Source organism: Vespula vulgaris, chromosome 4, assembly GCF_905475345.1.
Source record: "Vespula vulgaris chromosome 4, iyVesVulg1.1, whole genome shotgun sequence".
Taxonomy (NCBI): domain Eukaryota; kingdom Metazoa; phylum Arthropoda; class Insecta; order Hymenoptera; family Vespidae; genus Vespula; species Vespula vulgaris.
In genome coordinates, this window is record NC_066589.1 from 8212501 (window position 1) to 8235000 (window position 22500).

General features: G+C 42.9%; 1 protein-coding gene across 1 annotated transcript in view; it reads right to left on the bottom strand.

Annotated features, from left to right (window-relative positions):
• LOC127063219 (mucin-5AC-like) overlaps window positions 1–22500 on the bottom strand; it is a 30323-nt gene that overhangs the window by 1421 nt on the left and 6402 nt on the right. The window contains exons 2-3 of the mRNA XM_050992648.1: window positions 22287–22500; window positions 1–3336 (exon numbers count right to left, since the gene is read on the bottom strand). The exon at window positions 1–3336 is cut by the window's left edge and continues 1421 nt beyond it; the exon at window positions 22287–22500 is cut by the window's right edge and continues 405 nt beyond it. Coding sequence (XP_050848605.1) covers window positions 1328–3336; window positions 22287–22500 — 2223 coding nt within the window. The 3' untranslated portion in view covers window positions 1–1327. The remainder of the gene's footprint in view (window positions 3337–22286) is intronic.

Below are 22500 nucleotides of genomic sequence, written 5' to 3' on the forward strand. Positions count from 1 at the left end.
ACGTTCCATTCACACACCCACGCACACATACGCACCCGGTCTCCTCTCTTCTCTCAATAGAGAGAAAGATAGAAAGAGAGATAGAAAGAGAGAGAGACACGCTTCTTTCGCGATCCAAGACGCGTGCACTTGTCTCGATCTCGTCCTAGGTACATATATATATATATGTATGTCTGTATGTATGTATATACGTCCTATATACTAAGCTCTCTGGCTGGGTTGCTTCTTCGATGCTCTTTTGCTGATGGGGGCAAACTCTATAGAAACCGAGACACGAGTTGCCCGTATATTCAACGTAACTATAATACCAAGAAGATGACGAAGGAAAAAAAAGAAAGAAAAAAAAAAGAAAAGAAAAATTGCGATCATCCCTTAACGTCTTTCACCATTTTTTTTTTCTATTCTTTTCTTTCGATATTTTTTTTATCGATATGATGAACAAAAAGTGGAAAAAAGAAGTTTTAAAGGACTTTCATATTTGTCTAAAGAAATAGAAAGAGAGAGGGAGAGAGAGAGAGAGAGAGAGAGAGAGAGCTCGACACTTCCACCATATATATATATATCATATATATATATATATTTACGTGCTACGCCTTCGACTATATATATTTGGCAATATATCCGCGAATAAATTAATCGTAGAAAAGATGATCCTTTATACAAACATAATATACAATATACATATATTTAATATATGAAATTTTTTTCGAGCCGATACGCACACATCTATGCGCAAGAGTTCGTCCCCTAAACGTTTTACATTTTCGTAGTGTATACAAGTTAGCTCTCTCCCTAAGTCGTAAGTGGTATGTCGCTCGTATTCTAATCCCTCTCGCCTACCTCTCTCTCTCTCTCTCTCTCTTTTTCTCTCTCTTTCTCTTTCTCTCCCACGCAGGCATACTCACACATACGTAAATGTCAAGACACGCATGCACACAGATACGCGATTATAAGCAAACACGTCCCTCTCATCGTACACCGTTTCTATGTATGTATGTATACGTTCTCGCACGTGAAAGAATAATAAATAAAACACTCGCGGCGTGATCAGACGTTACGATAATAGTTGTAATAATAATTAATAATAATAATAATAATAATAATATAATAATAATAATATAATAATAATATAATAATAATAATAATAATAATAGTAATAGTAATAGTAATTTAGTTCGTCGGTGTAAAAACGTTCGAATTCCGGACTTAAATGCAACTCTTGTACTTAATGCAATGCGCATATATCGCACCACCCTCCTCACCACCCCGAAGGTGCGAGTCCAGTATAGATTTACAGGATTAAAAAATCGGAGGGCGATCGGTCGGTTCAGAGTTCCGGGGTTACTGGATCGAGTAGCCTTTTCTCCGGATCCCTGGAATAGCCGATGTCGTTGGCTATCGCATGATGCCTGCTCGAGGTGTTGCTCCCTGTTAATACACCGGGCTCACATCGGCAGCCTTGCGAGGCGTGCCGCGCGTAACATGTCTCGCAAACGGCTACGCAACCCTTAAGTGGCCAATAGCAAAGTAAACAAGGCATCGCTAGGGTCAAAGCACTGAGACAGGCCCATCTCGATAGGGTCCTGTTGCCGCTGCAAGAACATGGCTGATCGGCACAACTCTCGCCATTGTCGACGTCCATCGAGGATGGTCCGGTGGCACCGCTACCGGGTCCACCGCCTCCGCCATTGCCATCGACGCAATGATAAAACAGTCCTTTCACGCAGCACAGACATGAGGCATAATCGAGGACAGTCTCGGCCGAGCAAAAGCAGGAATCGTTGCAGAGCCATCTGCTAGGTAACGGGGGTGGTTCCCGACAAGACTCGCAACGACACCTCCCGCAATATTCGCAGATGATCGAGAGACCGGGTTCGTAGGTCCTCGAGCCAAGAGCGTTCGCTGGTTCCTTAGTGAAGGAGACCGGTTGTTTCGTCACGGCCCTCCTGTCGCCTCCTTCCCTCAATATCCTAACCGTAGCAGGAGCCGTGTTAATCGTCGAAGCCGTACCCGACAGGATAATACCCGATGGATGATTATTGCTCGCGTCTACCAAACCACGACGCCTAGAGCCGCTGGTATTATTGACGACGGCTCGATGAAGGCTCGGTATGCCACTGTCCGTGGCATGCTTACCTCGCGACCTTGCCCTCTCTTTTTTCGGACAATCGTTGCCCGAACGTTTGCCGTCGATGGTGTCGACTAGGACGATACCGTCGAGACGACGTTCAACGACATTGGATTGTTGCTTGAACGGTGTCTCAACGTATTCGTTGATGATCCTCTCACCATCCGGCCTCGGTGTAGCCAAGCTAACTTCGCCAAGCGGACTCCTTGGTGGAGTGGGGACGTCCATCGAGGTAGGCGTTAGGAGATTCCTCGGGGAAACAGCAGTTTGCAAGGTGGCGGGAGGCGGTGACGATTCGAAGCTCTGAGCTGGCGGAGTCCGCACGTTGCTCGTCGGTCTACTCCTGAAGGAGGAACTCAAGGAGGAAAGGGGTGCCAACGGTGCCGTCATTGGTATCCTCAGGGCCGTCGTCGTCGTCGACGTCGGAGACGCCGTCGTCGTCGTCGTCGTTGCTGCTGCTGCTGCTGTCGTTGTTGCTGTTGTTGTCGTTCCTGTATTCGTCGTCCCTGTATTCGACGGGGACGTTCTTGGAGGTGGGAACGGTCGATTGTGGTCGTGGACGCGTACATGCTCGCCGTCGACGACGCCATTGACGACGGCAGCCCGCGAGAGCCCCGGTATCGCATTCTTCTGCGACATCTGCCGACCTCTCAGTTCAAAACAGTCCCCTTGCTGATGTCTCTGATGACGAGGACGGCACTCCTCCTTCTTCGTCGCCTCCAACTCCTCCTCGTTCTCCCTACGATCCTCCAGCTGGTGCTGGTAGTTTTGTCGTTGCTGCTGCTGCTGCTGCTGTTGTAATTGTAACTGTAACTGTAGCTGTTGATGTTGCTGACGAACTCCGTTTCCTCCTCGGAGTACACTCGGTAGGACTGATTCTTCTCCTCCCCCGCTCGCCAGTGATGCACTCGACGAAGACAACGTCGCCTGCCCGCTAGCCCATCGTTGAACACCGTTCGTCGGTGTTGCTGTCCTTCTACTACCTGGAAGAATCGGCGTAGTACACTGCTGCTGCTGCTGCTGCTGTTGCTGTTGCTGCTGATGCTGTTGCTGTTGCTGCTGTTGGAGTGTTGTTGTCGTGATACGCACAGCCCAGCCCGCGCGAGGTGGTGGCACTCTCGACGGGGGCGTTCCATTAGCAAGGATGGTACTCGGTAATACTCCGCGTCCGCTTCCCCTCGCCCTCGCGACACGCGCTTCATCCCCACCTAAAATCAAACAAGCAAACATACCACATCAGTATCATCCTTCGACGATCAAAACCTTATTTCGAAGGGGTTGCTGAGGAGAGAGACTTTGGAGACTTTAACGCGCCGACAAGCGAGATGCCATTTTACTAGGGTAAAAGAGAGATTCGCCACGGTGTGCACCGATCTACCTACGTTATGAGAACGAGAAAGAGAAAGAGAGAGGAAGAGAAAGAAAAGGAGAGAGAGAGAGAGAGAGACTCAAGTGGGCGTAGTAGTGGTACGAGTGGGTGCTCGTAGTTCGCGCGATGCGACCGTTGATTCAGTGATCTTCGGCCCACTCAGTTGCGCCCACAGCCCACAGAAAGAATCGACCGTTTTCTTTCGACCAAAACGATCCACGTACGGGTCCACGCATTCGTTCGATCGAAGCCACCTTCGTGCTCCAAGTTTCACGATTTCTCTCTCCCTCTCTCTCTCTCTCTCTCTCTCTCTATCTATCTATCTACCGATAATTTTCACGCGTTGCGTATACATTCGTGTGTACGTGTACGTGTACGTGTGTGTAAAGTTTGTGTATACATTAATGAATATGTTCCTTAAACTGGCCACGATTTTTCATCTTCGTTTATTCACAAAATTCGTGCCACGAGAGTTGTACGTTCGATAAAAATTCTCAAAGGATTTGAGTAGGTACGAACGGTGATATATACAGCGAAATTCTTACGGAGAAACCGCGAAGAACGTCCCTATTAAATTTCTTTTATAATCGACCCGACGTTCCACGGCCCACTCGAGGCGCCCACAGATTTCTAAGAAACGTTTCAACGTTTCATATGTAATATACTCTCGCGACGCTTCTCAACGGGAAGAGAGACAAAAAGAGAAAGACAGACGGACAGAGAGAAAGAGAGAGAGAGAGAAATATATATATATATATATATATATATATATATATATATATATAAAGAGCGAATATGGTGTATGTCTCCTCGGTTAATCCATCAGGATCGTATCACCTCGTATAACCACACGCACACACAAGCACACACTAAGCAATCTCTTATAAATCACAATTTACGGAATCGTCCGAAGAGACACGATCAATCCTCCTACGTATATAAACTTCCGCTTTACCCCCGTTTACAAATTTCAACGTAATATATCCTAATCTAAAAAATAATTGTATGTTTGCACGAAGAGGAAAGAAGAAACAGAGAGAAAGAGAGAGGATTGATCTCGAACGTTTTCTCTCTCGCTTTAGAGAGAAAAAGAAAAATAAAGGAAGAGAGAGAGAGAGAGAGAATGAGAGAAGCACACACGTACACAGAAAGATACACGCGAACGCACACACGTGCCACATATTGCTGCCACGTACAAACGCGCACACATTCTCGAGTAAACAGGCAGTCCATTGAAGAGGGTGCCCTGTCTCATCCTCTTACACTTAGGGTAGAATACGCGAGCTATCGTCGACGGACTGCCATAGGTCAGTCAAAAGTCCTATAGTCGTCCGTAAAGTTGAGATAACGTCGACGATTTCCGGCTTACATTCTGCTCTCTATCATCACTGTACTTTCTCTCTCTCTTTCTCTCTTTCTGTCTTTCTCAAGCACGCACACTCTCTTTCTCTCTGTCTTTCTCAAGCATACACATACACTCTTTCTATCTCTCTCTTTCTGTTGCTTTACATTAAACACGATAGAACGTAGAATAAAAACGGGAAGGAGTAAATGAGAAGGTACAGTAGAGAGAAAGAGAGAGAGAGTAAAAAGGTGATGAGGAGGGAAAATGGAAGACAACTTTCCAGGTACGAATGAGATAAGCTACGGATTTTAGTAGTGAATCGATCGTGAATCATTTAAAATGAAAATTAACAGAAGAAACAAACACCGACGAGAAGGTCTTGTCTTCTTCGTCATTATCGTCGTCTTCGTCGTCTTCGTCGTCACATCATTGTTCGGTAAAAGTGCCGATTCGCGAGCTACGTACGTTCTGTCGCTTGCTTAATATCCGCATTGCGATCGACGATATCTCAGACGGTATTCTTACGTGATCCGGATGCTACGCGGACGCACGACTGATTGCGGCATCGGAAGCACGTTTCTTCGTATTTCGAATTCCACGCCTACGTTTGTCTCTAATGAACAATCACGTACATCATGTATGTATATGAACAAATTTGCAAATTAATGGACATGGTGTACTCTAACTAAGTCGTTATAAAATTGACTCTACTATGGATCATAATGATTTATTGATATATATATATATGTATGTATATCATTCATAACAATTATATACAGACACTAATATTATTTCGATAGAATGTATGTGTATATATATATATATATATATATGAGCGTTTACACGATTATGAAATCGACGCGATTTAGATATGTGATGTTTTATTTAGAGATAATTAGAGAACAACATATAAATGTTAGATAAATATTGTATAAAACTTTTTCGTACTTATCAATTTATACGACACTTTCATAATCATCGCAATATATAGATATATACACGCAGACAGACATACACACACACGTATGTATGTTGTACAGTTAAATGCATATATATATATCTTTTTTTCTATTGAAAAACGAGAGAATAATATACGAGCGCCCAGAAGCATTTCCGGTATGCGACGGAAAGAGACAATAAAAACTAGTGGACGTATAACGGAAAAAGAAAGAAAGGAAGAAAGAAAGAAAGAAAGAAAGAAAGAAAGATAGATAGATATATAGATAGACAGATAGATAGATAAATGAACGGACGGACGAATAGATAGATAAATACATACAGATGGAAGGACATGGAGAAGTTAATTGGAACGAAAGAAAAATAATTTCATGTCGCGAAGCAGGAAGCGGAGTACGATAAGACCGGATGTCTCGTCTCGCGATATGCTCTTCCTCGATAGATTCAGTCTCGGATCGCTGATAAAGCCGAAACCGAAAGAGAGACACTATAAGAAAACGAGAAGACAAAACGAAAATGATGATGACGACAACGACGATGACGATGATTACAATAAAAATTACTAGTTATTGCTGTAGGAGTATTTAATCGAAATGGCAATCCTTTAAACGATCAAACTTGATGAACTTAACTGATAGATTTCTGATGATCTAGACTTCTTATACTTGCATGACGATAATCGCGATGACGATGATGAAAAAAGCAAGCACGACAGGAAGTATAACTGGTTAGCCGAGATGGGATCGATATAATCGATACTTTTCTCTCGTGAAAACGTTCATCGAGAGAAGTATGTAAGTACGTAGATCTATGTAAGAACGAACACACACACACACGCGTACACATACACACAAATATATATGAACGTAGAAATACAGAGAGGGATCGTTGGACGCGAGAACCTTGAAAATGAAACGTACGTTATACCGGGCGAACCTTTTACTTTCGATACTATCCTACGCGAGCGTAAATGGTACGTCAGAGAGAGAAGGAGATCTGTGTCTCTCTATCTCTCTCTTTGCGTATGCTGTGTGTATGTGTGTTCACACACACACACATATATATATACACGGCTAGAGATAGATACACGATACAAACGATAAATGACTTTAGTCGCGTTGAGGTAAATACATGATGGACAATGGAATGAAAATATACGATAGCGATAGAAAAATGTTAAATATAAACAGTGTAGTAAGTATATAGATAGATTATTTACAGGATATACAAAGAAAAACATTTTTTCTTTTCCTTTCCCTTTTCTTATTTCGTCGCATAAATTTTTCACAAAGCTCTCCACACATACACACACACACACGCGCGCACACACAAAGAAGAGATAATAAGATTTATTATATCTGCAAGAACTATTTGAGAAAGAAAGAAAGAAAGAAAGAAAGAAAGAAAGAAAAAAAAGAAGAAAAAGATAGAAAGGGAAAAAAAGAAAAACTTACTGAAGATTCATGGGACTAATGGAAAAGCAGAAAAGAGCGTGGAGCTCGGTGTCTCGTCGTAACAGCAGGAGAGCCGGAGCAGGGGCGAGGGGCAGGGTCCGAGCGTGTCGGGGGCGTGTCGGCAGCGATACAGCACGCACGCGCGCACAGAGATACCAACTTTCGACCGGCGATCGTTCCCGTCTTCGTCTTCGTGTTCGTCTTCGTGTTCGTCGTCGAGTTCTCCGTAGGAAACGAATCTAAAATCGTCATCCAATTCTCTAACTCGATGGCACTCGTCCGAAGGGAGAGAAGAACTTTAAGGAGAGTTGTACGCCTGCCGTTGTCGTTCCCTTTTAACCTTTTTCTTTTCTCCTTCTCGAGTCAAGACCGAACGAACGCGTGAACGCGAATGTGAATGTGAGTAAAAGAGAGAGAGAGAGAGAGAGAGAGAGAGAGAGAAAGAGAGATAGTAGTTCTCCCGCGTTGTTTACGAGCGAGCCGTCGCTCGGAGCGTATCGACGAGCAGCCACTCTTGTTGCGCTACTGCCTCCGCTCTTACGCCGCTACTACACGCCACGACGGCTCTACTTCCATAAGGTAACGTCCGACGCTAGCTAGAGTAGACCGACTACTACACACTGTTCGAGAGAGGCAGGCTTAGCTAGCTAGCTAGCTAGCTAGCTCGCGAACTTTCTTGCTTCGTTCGTTCGTTCGTTCGTTCGTTTGTTCGTTCGTTCGTTCGTTTGTTCGTTCGTTTGTTCGTTCGTTCGTTTGTTCGTTTTCCTTCCTCCCTTTTTCTTCTTCCACCTCTTTTTCTGCTTTCCTCGAATATCTACTCTGCCCTCTCATCCGCTTATTCTTTTCTTCTTTCCTCTTCCTTTATCCTTCCTTTTTGAAGCGAGCAGCATCGAGAAAGGGAGAGATGAGAACGGGAGGAAGAGAAAGAGATAAATAGAAATAACACGAGAATCCAACGATGAGACGATGAGACGACTAAGAAGACGATCAAGACGACGAAGACGGCGGCAGCGGCGACGGCGATGCTTGGCGGCGCGTCTCGAGAACGCGAAAAGCGCGACGGAGAATATAACGAAAGAATTATTCGGAAAGAGAGAAAGAGAAGGAGAAAGAGCGAGAAAGAGATAGAGATAGAAAGAGATAACGAAGAATAACGAAAACGATGACGTTCACCCTCGAATTATACGTATGAATATATATATATATATATGTACGTATTTTACTACTATGGCAGGACTATGTATATATACGTATATATATACTACTACTACTACTGCTACGATACACGACGCGAGAAAAAGAGAGAGAGACGCGCACGAGCGCTGTGCTGGCGAACGACTGACAATGGACTCCCGGTAAGCGGTTAGAAGCGACGAGAGAAGGGGGCGCGCCGTACGTAGAGTAGGGAGACGAGAGTGCCGATTGGACGGAAGTGCCCGAACGACGGAGACGGAAGAACCGAGCGAGAGAAAGAGACGGAGGAAAGTAGGACGAGGCGGACGAGAGGGAGAGAGGGGAAGCAGGAAGAGAAGAAGGTGGGAAGGAAGCCATGAATGGCGACCGACGGACGAGGGGAGAGAGAGGAGCGTAAACGAGCGAGCGAGCGCACGAGCGAGTGAGAGAGAGAGAGAGAGAGAGAGAGAGAGAGAGAGGGAAAAGAGAGTGGGCAGCGGCCCGGTCGTTCGTGACGGTACGACGTTGCCATCTGGCGATATTGTGGCGAACTACCGAAACGCAACACGAAGCTTTTCATGAATGAGCGGAAGCTATCATTGAAGCTTTGCATTGAATGAAAACATTACCTCTCCGCCTGTCGTCCTCGTCGACGAGCGTAACGACGTCGACGGCGACGCGCTTGTTTCTCGACGATCGATTCGATCGCTAAAGAGACAGCAAATATCTATATGTATTTTATATATGTACGTGTGTATATATAATATGTATATATATATATATTCACACATATATATCCACATATATACATACATATACAAAGATAGAAAAAGATAGAAATAAATGGAGGGGAAGAGAGAGAGAGAGAGAAGAGCTCGAGGCGTTGTCTCGTTCAACGCATAGAGAAGGAGGAATGAGACGAAGCGAGATAGGAACAAACGTATCGTGTTCCATGGCGCATCGATCGAGTCCTTTTGACGTCGTTCATGGCGTTTTACGGTGGGCGCGTTACATCCATCGGCCGGCCGATGGTGTGCCCAACGGCATTCTCTCTTTCTCTCTCTCTCTCTCTTCCTTTCTTTCTCTTTCTCTCTTCGAGAGACCGACGTTTTCAGGACCGTGTCACGCGGTAAGGATCCCCTGGAAGGTCGACCAGCCGTCCGCGCGCCGTCCATTCGCGTAACGCGTACGCCGAGTCATCCTACTCGGACTCGCTCCGATCGTAACCTCGAAGAATGGCTTTGACGTCGTATACGTGTGTATGCGTGTTTACTTGTGTGTATACGTGTATGTGCCTGTATTTGTGTATACGCTGAAAGAGAGAGAAAGAGAGACTCGCGGAGTGGCAGATGTTTCCTGTCATCGACGTCGATCGTCGTCGTCGTCGTCGTCGTCGTCGTCGTCAAGTATCGACTAACGCGATTATATTTTTTCTCTTGGCATATTTATTATCTAGATCCATTCATTCGATGGTATTGAACGACATTTTAAAGATAAGATTTTAGAATGCGAGAGGGAGAAAAAGAAAGAGAGAAAAGGGACACGAGGAATCGCGAAGGTTTGGTAGTCGGGTTTTAGTCAAAGCAAGTACATCAAACTTCGACTCGACTCGTCCAATCCCTCTTGTTTCTTCTGGAGAACAATAATCCTACATTATAATCCCGTTTCGTCTTCTCTTTTCTATTCGAACGCGACTGTAAGCTAAGCTTCTTCTTCGTGCTGGCATAGACGAATCTAACGAAAGAACGAACGGACGAGTCGAACGAATCAACGAACGAACGAACGAGTCACGAGAGAGGGCGCAGTAGGGGGGAGAGAGAGAGAGAGATAGATGGGAGGGGAAAAGAGAAAGAAAGAGAAAATGAGAGACCGTCTTGTTCTGCCGCGCTACTCGATTCTATATTTATCCCTCTCATTAATTCTATCCTCGTCGTGCACCGTTCATTCATTGGTGCGACCGTCTCTTTCTTTACCTTACCCAGCCTTACCACCCGCCGTCTCCCGTCTCTCTTCTGCGTACGCACGTTCATTCATTTCGTCTTTGTCTCACCGCCGTGACTGGATTCGACTCTCTCTCTCTCTCTCTCTCTCTCTCTTTCTTTCTCTTTCCTTCTCTATCGCGACTGGCCACGTTAGTCTCTCTGTTTCTCTCTCTCTCTATTTCTCCTTCCATCTACTACCGTACCCACACTGCAGTCTCGCAGTAACGTAACTAAACAACTCCGGACCCCTAATCTTTTCTTTTATCATACCTCGATGAAATTGTCTTCTTTCGTTGAATTTTTTCCCCTCCTCCTGTTCTTTCCTTTCTTTTTCTTTTAATGTTGCTCTTTAAAAAATAGAAAACGTCATCCGAGTCAATTAAATTATTTTTTATCCGAACGACCTCTACGATACCTCTCGAGGAGTTATCGATTCTCTCGATTTGGTAAAATTAACGACAACTGAATATAATGATTAAAGGCGGTAAGAAAGATCAGATGAAAGTTCGTAAAAAAAAAGAAAAAGAAAATAAATGAATATAAAAAGAAATATACGAAACAAAATGAAATAAAAAAGATTGTACGTTGGTTTTATTCGAGAACCATGATCGATTGTTACGTTACTGACAAGAGGAGACGCTAGCGTGTCAAGAGAGAAAAGCGAAGGGGTTGGTTGTTGGAGCGAGCAACGAAGCGAACGTTGACGAAGGTCCGAGAAGAATCTCCTTTATCGAGAAATTATATTAGAAATTCGAACGATTATTATATTATTTCATTAATATATCGAAAGAAGAAATTATCAAGTATATTTTTTCTTCTTTCTTTTTTTTTTTTCTTTTCCTTCCCTTTCCATCGATCATTCTCTCGATTAGATAGAAAATTTTTTTTCTTCGTTTAGCTAACGTTTGCGAATAATATAAACTAGACGACGAACGAACGAACGAACGAACGAACGAACGTAAGTACGATCGATATACATACACGTACGTATATATATACTAAATGTGCAGCGTGCATTCTAATCGGTGACGTTTCCTCTCCGAATATGCAACGACGTATGCATATACATATATAATATATATATGTATATATATATTCTTACTTGCACACAGGAAGCTCCGACCAGATTAAATGCGCAGGAAGTATGGAGAGCGCGTATTTAGTAGCGCATAAACGGCTTCATTTTTCGAATTATCGTTACCATGCGCTCTCCTACGAATATAGAAAGCCGCCCATTTCCGACAGTCCCCCTTCTAAACGCGACCAGATCTCTGATTAATTATTTTCCGGAACTCGTTGCAATGCTCTTTCCGTCGGATATGCATATACATATATATATATATATGTATGTATATAATAACATAAATACAATATATCTATGCATGATGTATTACGTATACGTGTATATACAATTCCTTCAAAATCAACACGTTGCATATTAACACCATCTGAATACGTAATACGTTTGATTACGTCAACCAATTTCCAATTATTATTCTCACATAATACGTTCCTTTTATCTTTGAATAATCTTTCAAAGTTAGCGATCTTAACATCGATCTTTAATAAACGTATATACGTTCATAAAACGTGTTAGTATGTTTATATATAAGAAAATTTTTTTGCTCGAAACGAAAGAAAAATGATTGATCTTCGTCAAGGATTCGTTTGTAAGGACCAAGTCGAGATTTTAAATGGACCATAATTTCAAAATTCAAATTTCGCGGTTAGAAAATTCGAAAATGATCGATACAAAAATGGACGAATCTAGGCGCGTTATTTAAATATGAAGCTAATACGACGGTGACGATGTTGACGATGTTGACGATGTTGACGATGTTGACGACGTCGTCGACGATGACGACGACGACGACGGTCGTTCCAGGTAATATTCCACTTGCCAAGAACCCCGACGCTCACTCGACGGAGTGCCCTGCGGTGTACGACTCGTCGCAAAAACGTCGTCCCTTCTCTCTTTCACGAGTTTTGAGTGCGAGCCAATCGGCTGACACTGGTTAGAAGAGGAGAAATAAATTATTATATCAGAAAAAGAAACGGGGAGAAAAGGAAGGAAAGAAAAAGAAAAGGAAAAAAGAAATATATTCGTGTGTGTGTGTGTGTGTGTGTGCGCGAAGACGATCGTAGAAAAAAGTAAAAAATATTATTTTTAGACTATTTAAAAAAAAAAAAAAAGATAGAAAACAATCAAAAGAATTTTCTCCCGTTTCTTCTAAAACACGGAAAGACGAAGAGAGGAAAGGAGAAAGGAAAAGAGGAAAAGCAACAGAAAGAAGAAAGAAAAAATATATCAAGATGATCGAACGTGGGAAAGAAAAAATATTACTTTATGATTTTATTTGGAAAAAGACAAGAAAGGAATAGGGAATTACAAAAAGAATTTTCTCCTGTTTTCCTAACGATCGGAAGATCATATGTACGTATACCACGCGAAAGGACGAAGGAGAAGGAATAAAGAAAAAAAATAGAAAAAAAAACAAAATATATAAAGATGATCGTAGGAGGAAAAAAAATATTATTTTATTTAGAAAAAAAAGAAAGAAAAAAGAAACGGAAGACGAAAGAACAAAATTAAAAAAAGAATTTTCTCTCGTTTTCCGGAAGTTCTCAAGACATAATATACAGAAAAGGACGTGGCTAAAGAATCATTCCGACAAGCACGCCGTCGTCGTCGTCGTCGTCGTCGTCGTCGTCGTCGTCGTCGTCGTCGTCGTCGTCGTCGTTGTCGTCGTCGTCGTCGTAGTCGTCGTCGTTATCATCGTCGTCGTCTTGGACGACGACGACGTCGCGTTGAAGACGACGCAGTTACGAGAAACGAACTCGCGAACATCTGTCGCGAGAATAACCACGTGGGGTGGGGATTTGCTGTTAGAAAGATGCGAGCAAAAAATGCGAGGCATAGCCTGCGGAACGATCTTCCTCTTGAAAAGAAGAAGAAGAAGAAGAAGAGGAAGAAAATGTAGGGGAAGGAGGAGGAGAAGAAGAAGAAGAAGAAGAGGATGATGATGATTAAGATGAAGATGAACGAGATGACGAAGTCAAAGACGAGAGTGTACGAAGAGAGGAGGATGAAGGAAGACGAAGAAAAAATAGAAGAACCAGCGCGCTCTTCGTGCTACGTCGATAAATTGAGCGGAATAAAATTATTATCTCTTACACTTTCTCCATTTTTCTTCTACATGGGTGATATAGAGAAAACGATGAAGAAAATGTTCGTCGTTGTGAAGCCAGCACGTTGCTTTACGTATTACGATGGACACGTCCCTCGTAAACTCGCTTTTCGAAGAACCCTCTTTAACGCGTGTGTGAAATGAGAGGTGAAGAGGGTGCAGAGAGAAAGAGAGAGAGAGAGAGAGAGAGAGAGAGAGAGAGAGAGAGAGAGAGAGAGAGAGAGAGAGAGAGAGAGAGAGAGAGAGAGAGAGAGAGGAAGAGGGAGACTCTCGGCGAGAAACAGTAAAGAACAGGTACGAACGAAGGAGACACGAAACACCGGATATCCTCCAGACGACACCCACGCGGTGTGCGTGCGTGATCACGAGAGCATCTCCTCTAATTCTACCCTCGGACCCTCCGGTAAAACGATCGAGAGGCCCCAAAGAGAGAGCGAGAGAGAGTGAGAGAGAGAGAGAGAAAGAGAGAGATCGACCGAACGAACGAGCGAACGAGCAAACGATAGAGATAGATATAGAGATATAAATATATAGAACAAGGGATCGAACTTTTGCCGGTCTCTCTCTCTCCTCTCCTTTTTTTTACCTAACTTGAGAAAAATTCGATTTCGTCCTCGCGGAACACGTCGAAAGTTACGATCGATAAAATGCTTGAGAATTATATATATATATATATATATATATATATATATATATATAAATTCTTAGAGAGCGCTCGAGAAACCGTCCTGGAAGCGGATGCTGGTACTTATTCATTCATCGATTCTCGCACACGAGGCCTGCTCTCCCCTCTCCCCCCTCTCTCTCTCTTTGCAACGGTGCCCCTCTGCCGTTGCTCTTGCTGCTACTCCGACGACGGTGAGAGGAATGGCTGCCGCTCCTGCGATTTCATTTGCAAATTCTCTTTCTCTCTCACTCTTTCCCCCCTTCTCTCCCACCTCCACCTCCTCCTCCTCTTCTTCTTCTTCTTCTTCTGCTTCGCTTCCTTCTTCCCCTACTCGCTAACCTACCTCCCCCCCCCCCCCACCCCCTCGACCTCACCACCTTCTCCTCATCCTCCTTCTTCTCCCTCGAGACCGTAAACGTAGAGTAGGACAGTGCCAACGATCGGTTTGCTAATAGGACGAAGATGTTGCGTGTGTACGATACGGGCACCGGTTGTTCATTCATAAAATCGTACGCGGCCGCGTCGCTGAGGCTGGCCTTTTTAAAAATCCAGGCCATCCTCGAGGTCGCGCGAAAACGGGTTGCCGCGACCGCTCGAATCTCCTCCTCCTCCTCCTCCTCCTCCCCTCCTCCTCCTCCACCTCCCTCTCCTTCTCCCCATCTCCTCCTTCTTCTACTCCTCCTCTTCCTCCATCTCTTTTTTTCCTTTTTCTTCTTCTTTTTCTTTTTCTTCTTCCTTTTTTTGTCATCTTCGTCCGTCACGGAGAAAGATGCTCTCGGTAATTCGAGTTCGAAAGAAAGAAAGCAACAAAGAAGAAAAAAGAAAAGAAATATAGGAAAAGAACGAGAAAAGTAAAAAATATCCTCGACAATTTTTCTACTCGTTTCTCTTCGCGCTCAATTATTCAATGGGTCCGTCGTACTATTATAAAAAAAAAAAAAAAAAAAGGAGAAAAGAAAGAAAGGAAAAAGATAAAGAATAGTAATAGTTACGTTAAACAACATTGGTACAAAAAAGGATGGGAGTATTCGCCTTCTGTCGTAATGTAAAAAAAGGATAACTCACTATTCGTGAGTTTCGTTGAGTAAAAGAGAGCGAGAGAGAGAGAGAGAGAGAGAGAGAGAGAGAGAGAGAGAGAATGTGTGTGTGTGTGTGTGTGTGAGAGAGAGACTGTCAAGCAAGCAAACAAGCAAACACACACGTTCGGCTGGCACACGAGAGAAATGGAATGTGGACGCCATATGGCCGGAATCTTCGGCCAACCACCACCCACTCTCGCTTCTCTCTCTCTCTCTCTCTCTTTCTCTCTCTCTCTCTCTCTTTCTTGAGCTGCTCCTTCGAGAGGCAACAGCACGTTCACCGAAGCGCATTTATACGTCTCCGGGCCACCTTTTTGCCAAGTATGTTTGATCGGGGACTACTACTCTGAAGTAATTCACCTTTGAATATAAAAAAACGAGCAGGATCTTACGAAATCGGGTCTCTCTCTCTCTCTCTCTCTCTTTTCTCTATCCTTATATACGTCCAATTATATCTACACACACACACACACACATATACATAGGTTGATCTTCATCCTAATTTCAAGTCACCGACATTAAATCGATTCGACGTGAGGAACGAGCTTCGTCTTGATAATATTTGTCACAGAACATAACAGAAAAATTATTATGGGATATGTACATAAAAAGAAAAAAAAGAAAAGAAATGTTGGCGAAGAGAAACAAAGAGTAAAAAAACTACTAACTAATTTCTAATCGGTCACGTGAGAAAGTATTAAAAAAATTGTTCAACAACGTATTCTTGGATTCTTTCATTCTTTCTTTCTTTTTCTTTTTTTTTTCTCTTCTCGTCCTTCGCATCGTTTATCGAGACGGTCTTGCACTGTGCTCGCGAGCGCACGCGTATTCTGAATAAAACTTCAGTCAGGCGAACGTACAAACGAACCAACGAACGAAGGAAGGAACGAACGAACGAACGAACGAACGAGAGAACGAGAAGGGTCAACGTTCGACCACCAAACGGCCTGCGCCTCCCACCTTTCGCTGGGTGAGGCGAAAAAAAAGGAAAAAAAATAAAAGGAAAAGGAAAAAGATAAAGAAAAAGAAAGGAGAATACGTCAGGATTACGAGCTATTTACGATCTCTCGAATTTCGACGTCGTCAAAGGACCTACGAACCCCTACGAGCCCTACGTCCAATTGGACGACGCCTCCTTGAAATTCCGATCGAAAAAAATGAACGATCCCTTAACGTGTCCTTTTAATATAATAAAATCAACGAACGACTTTAACGATAAATTTTATGTGTGTGTGTGTGTGTGTGTATCTATGTAGCATATTTTACGAATTCGTCCAGCGAGAATGAACGAGAATAAAAAATGAAAAAATAAAAAAGAAAAATGTATCGGTACATCTACAGATTGCTATAATTAGAAATATATTTATTAACGCTACCTTCGATTTTTATTTTTCAATCTATATCGGGAACTTGGACGAATTTAAAAAGTTATTTTAAAACCAGCAGAGAGATTCATTCAGACGAAGACAAAAGTCAAGAGTACGAGAGGATTTATCGATAGGTTCAGAGTTTTCGACGAATAGAAATAAACGACCGGTTATTTATTTGTTATTTTCCATTCTACGTAACAAAACTGATCGAATTTGAAAAATGATTTTAACGGGATGATGTCGGGACGTTCGCTCGTCCATCGATGGAAGAAAAAAATCGATAAAACGAAGATGTATCGATACGTGTAAAATTTTGTACAAACAGAAATATATAAACTCGTCGTAATTTTCCATTTTACATCACGAACTTGAACAAATTGAAAAAATGATTTCAATGCGTATCGATGAAAAAAAAGCAAAAAAAAACAAAGAAAGAGAGAGAGAGAGAGAAAGATCAATAGCACAAGGATGTGTCGATAAATCTACTGCTACGACGACAACTATAAAGTGATAGAACCGATAACTCATTTATTATTATTCATTTCATTACGAGCATGGACGAAATTTAAAAGCAGATCTTAAAACGTCGCGAGAGATATTTCTCTATGAAGGAAAAAAAAAATCGATGGAATCGAAGACGTATCGATTTAATTCGAGTCTTAATTTGCGACAGCTACAAAAGATACATAACTTCTCCTGTTTATTTATTTTTTTTCCATTCTATATTAAGAACTTGGACGAATTTAAAAAAACTGATTTTAGCGCGGCCGAAAGAAACTCGTCGACGAACGGACGAACGAATCGATTCGTTTACTTTAACGACAAATAGAGATATATTACTCGTCATTTATATTTTATTTTTCATTCTACATAACGAACTTAAAAACGAATTTGAAAATAAAAAAAAATGATTTTATCGCCTAGCAGAGAGAAAGAGAGAGAGAGAGAGAGAGAGAGAGACATATATCGACGATTGGGGGTGGAGTGGGGGGAGTGATAGAAAAATCGATAGAACGAAGACGTATCGATACGTCTACTTTAACGACAACCAGAAATATACATAATTTACAACTTATTTATTTTTTATTCGTTCGCATTACGAACTTGGACGAATTTAAAGTGATTTTAGTGCCGAGAGAAGAAACTCACGTTTTACGCTTCCTCTTAGAGATAGTTCTCTCTCTCTCTCTCTTTCTCTCGAATCTTATCGACTAGAAGAGCGAGCGAGAGAAACACAGAGAGAGAGAGAGAGAGAGAGAGAGAGAGTCGACCGGATGTATCGCGAGAACACATAAGGATGATTGTAGATTGCGCTGGCAGCTCGTGCAAAAGCAACAGAAGGTACAACCGGAGTCACTGACAGTGAGAAAGAGAGACAGAATCAAAAGAGAGAGAGAGAGAGAGAGAGAAGAGAAGAGAGTCAACGAGCAGTTGAGTGAGTGAGTGAGAGAGAGAGAGAGAGAGAAAGAGAGAGAGATGGTGAAGAGGCAAGGGAAAAGAACGATGAAGGAACGAGAGATAACGGGGTTGGCAAACACGGAGATAGCGTGCTGCGGTATTCTTGCGTTATTCAAGAGAAACACGGCTGTGTACCGAAATTCGAGTACGACTCTTCGATCTGATACAGTTCGATCGTGGATTGTGGATAGAGGTGCTAGACGATCTCTTTCTGTTGCGAAAACTACCAATGGCGGCCTCTTTTCTAGCAGAACGTGTCACGAGTTCTATACATACGGTATATGTGTGTATGTAATGTGTATATATATATATATATATATATATATATATATATATATATATATATATATATATATTGGGTAAAACGATATCGATCGATCAATCGTTCTCGAACTCGTTATCGAAAAGTAACATAGAGACACCGTTCTAGTATAAAATTAGATCCAAATAAGGTCGATCTAAGAAAGTCGTTTCGCGTATAGAACGGAGAAAAATCATTTCTACTTTCTTGAAAAATGTTTCAAACATAAAGTGTGTACGTGTATGTGTGTGTGTACGTGCGTACGCATCTACGTACATTCCTATTGAATAAATAATTCACGAATCGTGAATCATGAATAGAAGGGAGTGATTTGTATAAATGAACATCCTCTAGTAAGGTCAAAGAAAATTTAATTACTCTCATTAATAATCCAGATCCGTATCCATTGATGTTTATCGGAGCGTATCAGGGATCGCCAAAAAAGATTCTTACATATGTGTATATACATGTACGTACACACACACACACACACACACACACACACACACACACACACACGAGGTACGTACTACGTAGTGAATAAGCAGAGCTCGTACGATTCACGCTTAGCAGAGAAAATAATCACAAGCTAATCTCTATCTAATCGTTACACGCTCGTAGTATCGGGCCATTGAAGAAGTCAAAGTCATTAAACAAACTACTCTTTTGCGATAGACAACGTCGAACGTTATATTTCTTTTTGTTCTTCGAATGATCTCAGGTGTTCTTTGCGACTGCCAATAAACGCAAACACATATGTACGAACGCACATATAAGTACATGTAAGTAGTATATAATACTATCGTCATGCACGGAAATCGTGGTCTCATTCATACCAAGCCGACGTTGCGGTATCACGCGTATACATACGCACATGTATACATATACATACATACATATATATATACATAATATATATATATTAGGTGTATATATATGTGTGTATGAGCATGCATACATACATCATATATACACGTATGTGTGTCTATTCAGCGTATTTGCAGCTACGACGAACAGTACGCTCGCAAAACGCGATATCCACCTTGGCTCGGTCGCCGTACTAAAAGGCGGGGATCGTGCCTTTCACCAACACACACTTGCGTCCTTAGATACATACACATATACGTATATGCTTGCATACATACATTGCATGTCCGACGAAAGTCCGACACGGCAAGGTAAAACAAATGGCATTAACAGTCGTGAATCACAAAAGAAGGAGAGGGTAGAGGAGAATAAAACTCGTCGTGTGATATCTATTCGAAGATAGATAAATTATGTGATACGCATTTATATCTACACGCGCACACATACATACATACATACATACAATATAAAAGAAAAAGAAGAAACAAAGAAAAAGAGAGAGAGAGAGAGAGCTAGAGTGAAAGGGTAGGAGGGAGAGGGAGAAAAAGAATCACGTGGTTCTGCCACGTGAACAGGGCGGGAAAAGGAAAAAAAAGAGGAAAAAAAGAGACGGGAAACGTAGGAAATCGAGTTTTCTTCGTCCGAGCGATGATAAAAATAATAAAAAAAAAGAAAAAACAAAAAGATAATAATAATAACAATGAAATATTCATTTACAAGTCATCGCGAAGTATTCAGGTAACTAACTAATAAGCTAACAAGCTAACAAACTAACTAACTAACTTAACAGAGCCAACGTCGGAGTTTACGTAAAAGAAATTGGATATATTTTTGTTAATGAAGAGGAGTGCAAAGCGGAATCGAGGAGTGGGGTGGCGGGGTGGGGGGAGAGGGGGTGGTTGGACGTAGACGAGGTGGGGTAAGAGGAGAACGCGGCGCATGACCGAAAGCGAGAGTGAATGAAGGGCAAGAGGAGAAGAAGGGGAGGAGGAGGTGGTGGTGGTGGTGGTGGTGGTGGAGGAGGAGGAGGAAGGGGAGGGTGAAGAGGCCAGAGGAGGAAGGGAAGGAGGGAAGTAAAGACGAGGAGAGCGCGTGCGTACGCGTTTCACGAATGGAAAGGTAGTGTGTTGGTGACTTTCTCGCAAAACTTTCTACGGAAGGGACGGGTGGAGGATGGAGGGAGGGTGGGAGGGAGGGATCGGGCGGGCGGGTTTTGCGCGCTGGCGCTCACGCGCATTTCATTCACCGTCGCGTCGGCACGCTCCGGCATCGAGTAAATTCTCTCTCTCTCTCTCTCTCTCTCTCTCTCTCTCTCTCTCTCTCTCTCTCTCTCTCTTGTTCTCTCTCTATTCTCTCTATCTTTCTCTCTTGTTTCCTCTCTTCTTCTACGAAAGAGCGTAATGCGGTGTGACTCAATCTACACACAACATACAACCGGTCACAGGCGCCTGACCGCGCGCCGATAGAAGAGTTGGCACAAAGTCGTGTGACCTCGCCATTTGAAATCGGCGCCGAGTGAAAAACAACAGAATGGAGTGTGCGTTAGAAGGAGAGAGAGAGAGAGGAGAGAGAGAGAGAACCGCTCTTCGCGTTGTGCCATTCAAAAGCGAGAGAGTAGGTGCGCGCTCGCTCGCTCGCTCGCGTTCGCGCACACACCTTCGATGAACAACCTCGAAAGAATGTTGAACGCGAGAAAGGTAGAGAAGAAGGATATATATCGAGGATATATATATATGTACGTATGTAGGTACGTATGTATGTATGTGTATAGATATATGTACGTACGTATTCCTCTGCCGCGTTTGCTCTCGGCAGTGGAAACGTTTCACGTTACACTTCTATGTATATGTTTACATGAATAGTCGTCGAGCGCGGATTTAACGTGGGCGCGTAGTAGGTGCGTAGGCTTCCGGAGACAGAGAAAGAGAGAAAGAGAGAGAGAGAGAGAGAGAGACGAACGTTCCTTGCTTCCGAGATTCACGAAGGAGTCACGCGATTTTCTTACGTCGCAGAATAATATGCTAAACGGAGCAGATAGAGTGCGCGCTCGTAGAATCTTGATTACCGGAACCCGATCCTCCTGACGTTGTTGTTACAACGTACACATGAATTACGCGTTCCAGGGATACGTAATCCGCGTACGCGTCTCTATATTATTAATCTCTGCGTTTGGTGAATGAAGATAGATAGACAGATAGATAGATAAAGATATATGTGTATGTGTGTGTGTGTGAATATATATATATATAGAGAGAGAGATATTGGAAGAGCGCCATTTTCAAATCTACACGAACAATATTTTCTACTCTTTTGAGTTCAGTCGTAACGAGAAATACGACGTGACGTTTATCGAATAATCGTGAAGATTCTCTCTTTCTCTCTCTCCCTCTCTCTCAGATATATATATATATATATATATATATATATATATATACACACACACACACACATACACACACACACGGATATAGAACGGCGAACTATAATAAACGGCAACGACCGTGAGGACGAATCAGATGCGCGAGCGATAAAAACCGTAGAGAGAACACTCCGAGCGATAATAAGAGCGGAGGAGGTATAGAGGGAGCAGACGTAAACATTTCCCTGGGCGATATACGTTTTATGTGTTGTACGGCTTAGAGATTTCGGAGTTAAAAACGAAGGAAACGGAGAGGAGCGAAGGGAAGAGAACGAATGCAGGGAAGAGTAGGAAAAAGAAAAGAGACGGAGAAAGAGAGAAGGAAAAGAAAAAGAAAAGGAAATAAAAAGAAGAGGAAAGGGAAAGGAAAAATTACAGAGAAAAGGAGAAGAAGCGTTGTGTCTCTCTCCGTGGAACGCAAGGCCGTCGGATCGTGAAACGCCCGCCGATCGGAAGGTGAAACAGGAGATATACATATATATGTGGATACGAAAAGGTGTAGAACGTTAGATAGTTAACAACTACTCACCGTTTCTAGTCGGGGGCCGTGGAGGCGCAGGATAGTGAGGCGGTACGAGGGACGGCTCGCCTTGGTGGGCCGCGGGCAACGTCGTCTTGCTCGCGTTTGTCGTCGTCGTTGTCGCAATCGTCACCGTCGAAGTCGTAGTCGCAGTCGGAATCGTACTCGTCGTTGCAGTCGTCGTCGCAGTCGTCGTCGCAGTCGTCGTCGTCGTCGTCGTCGT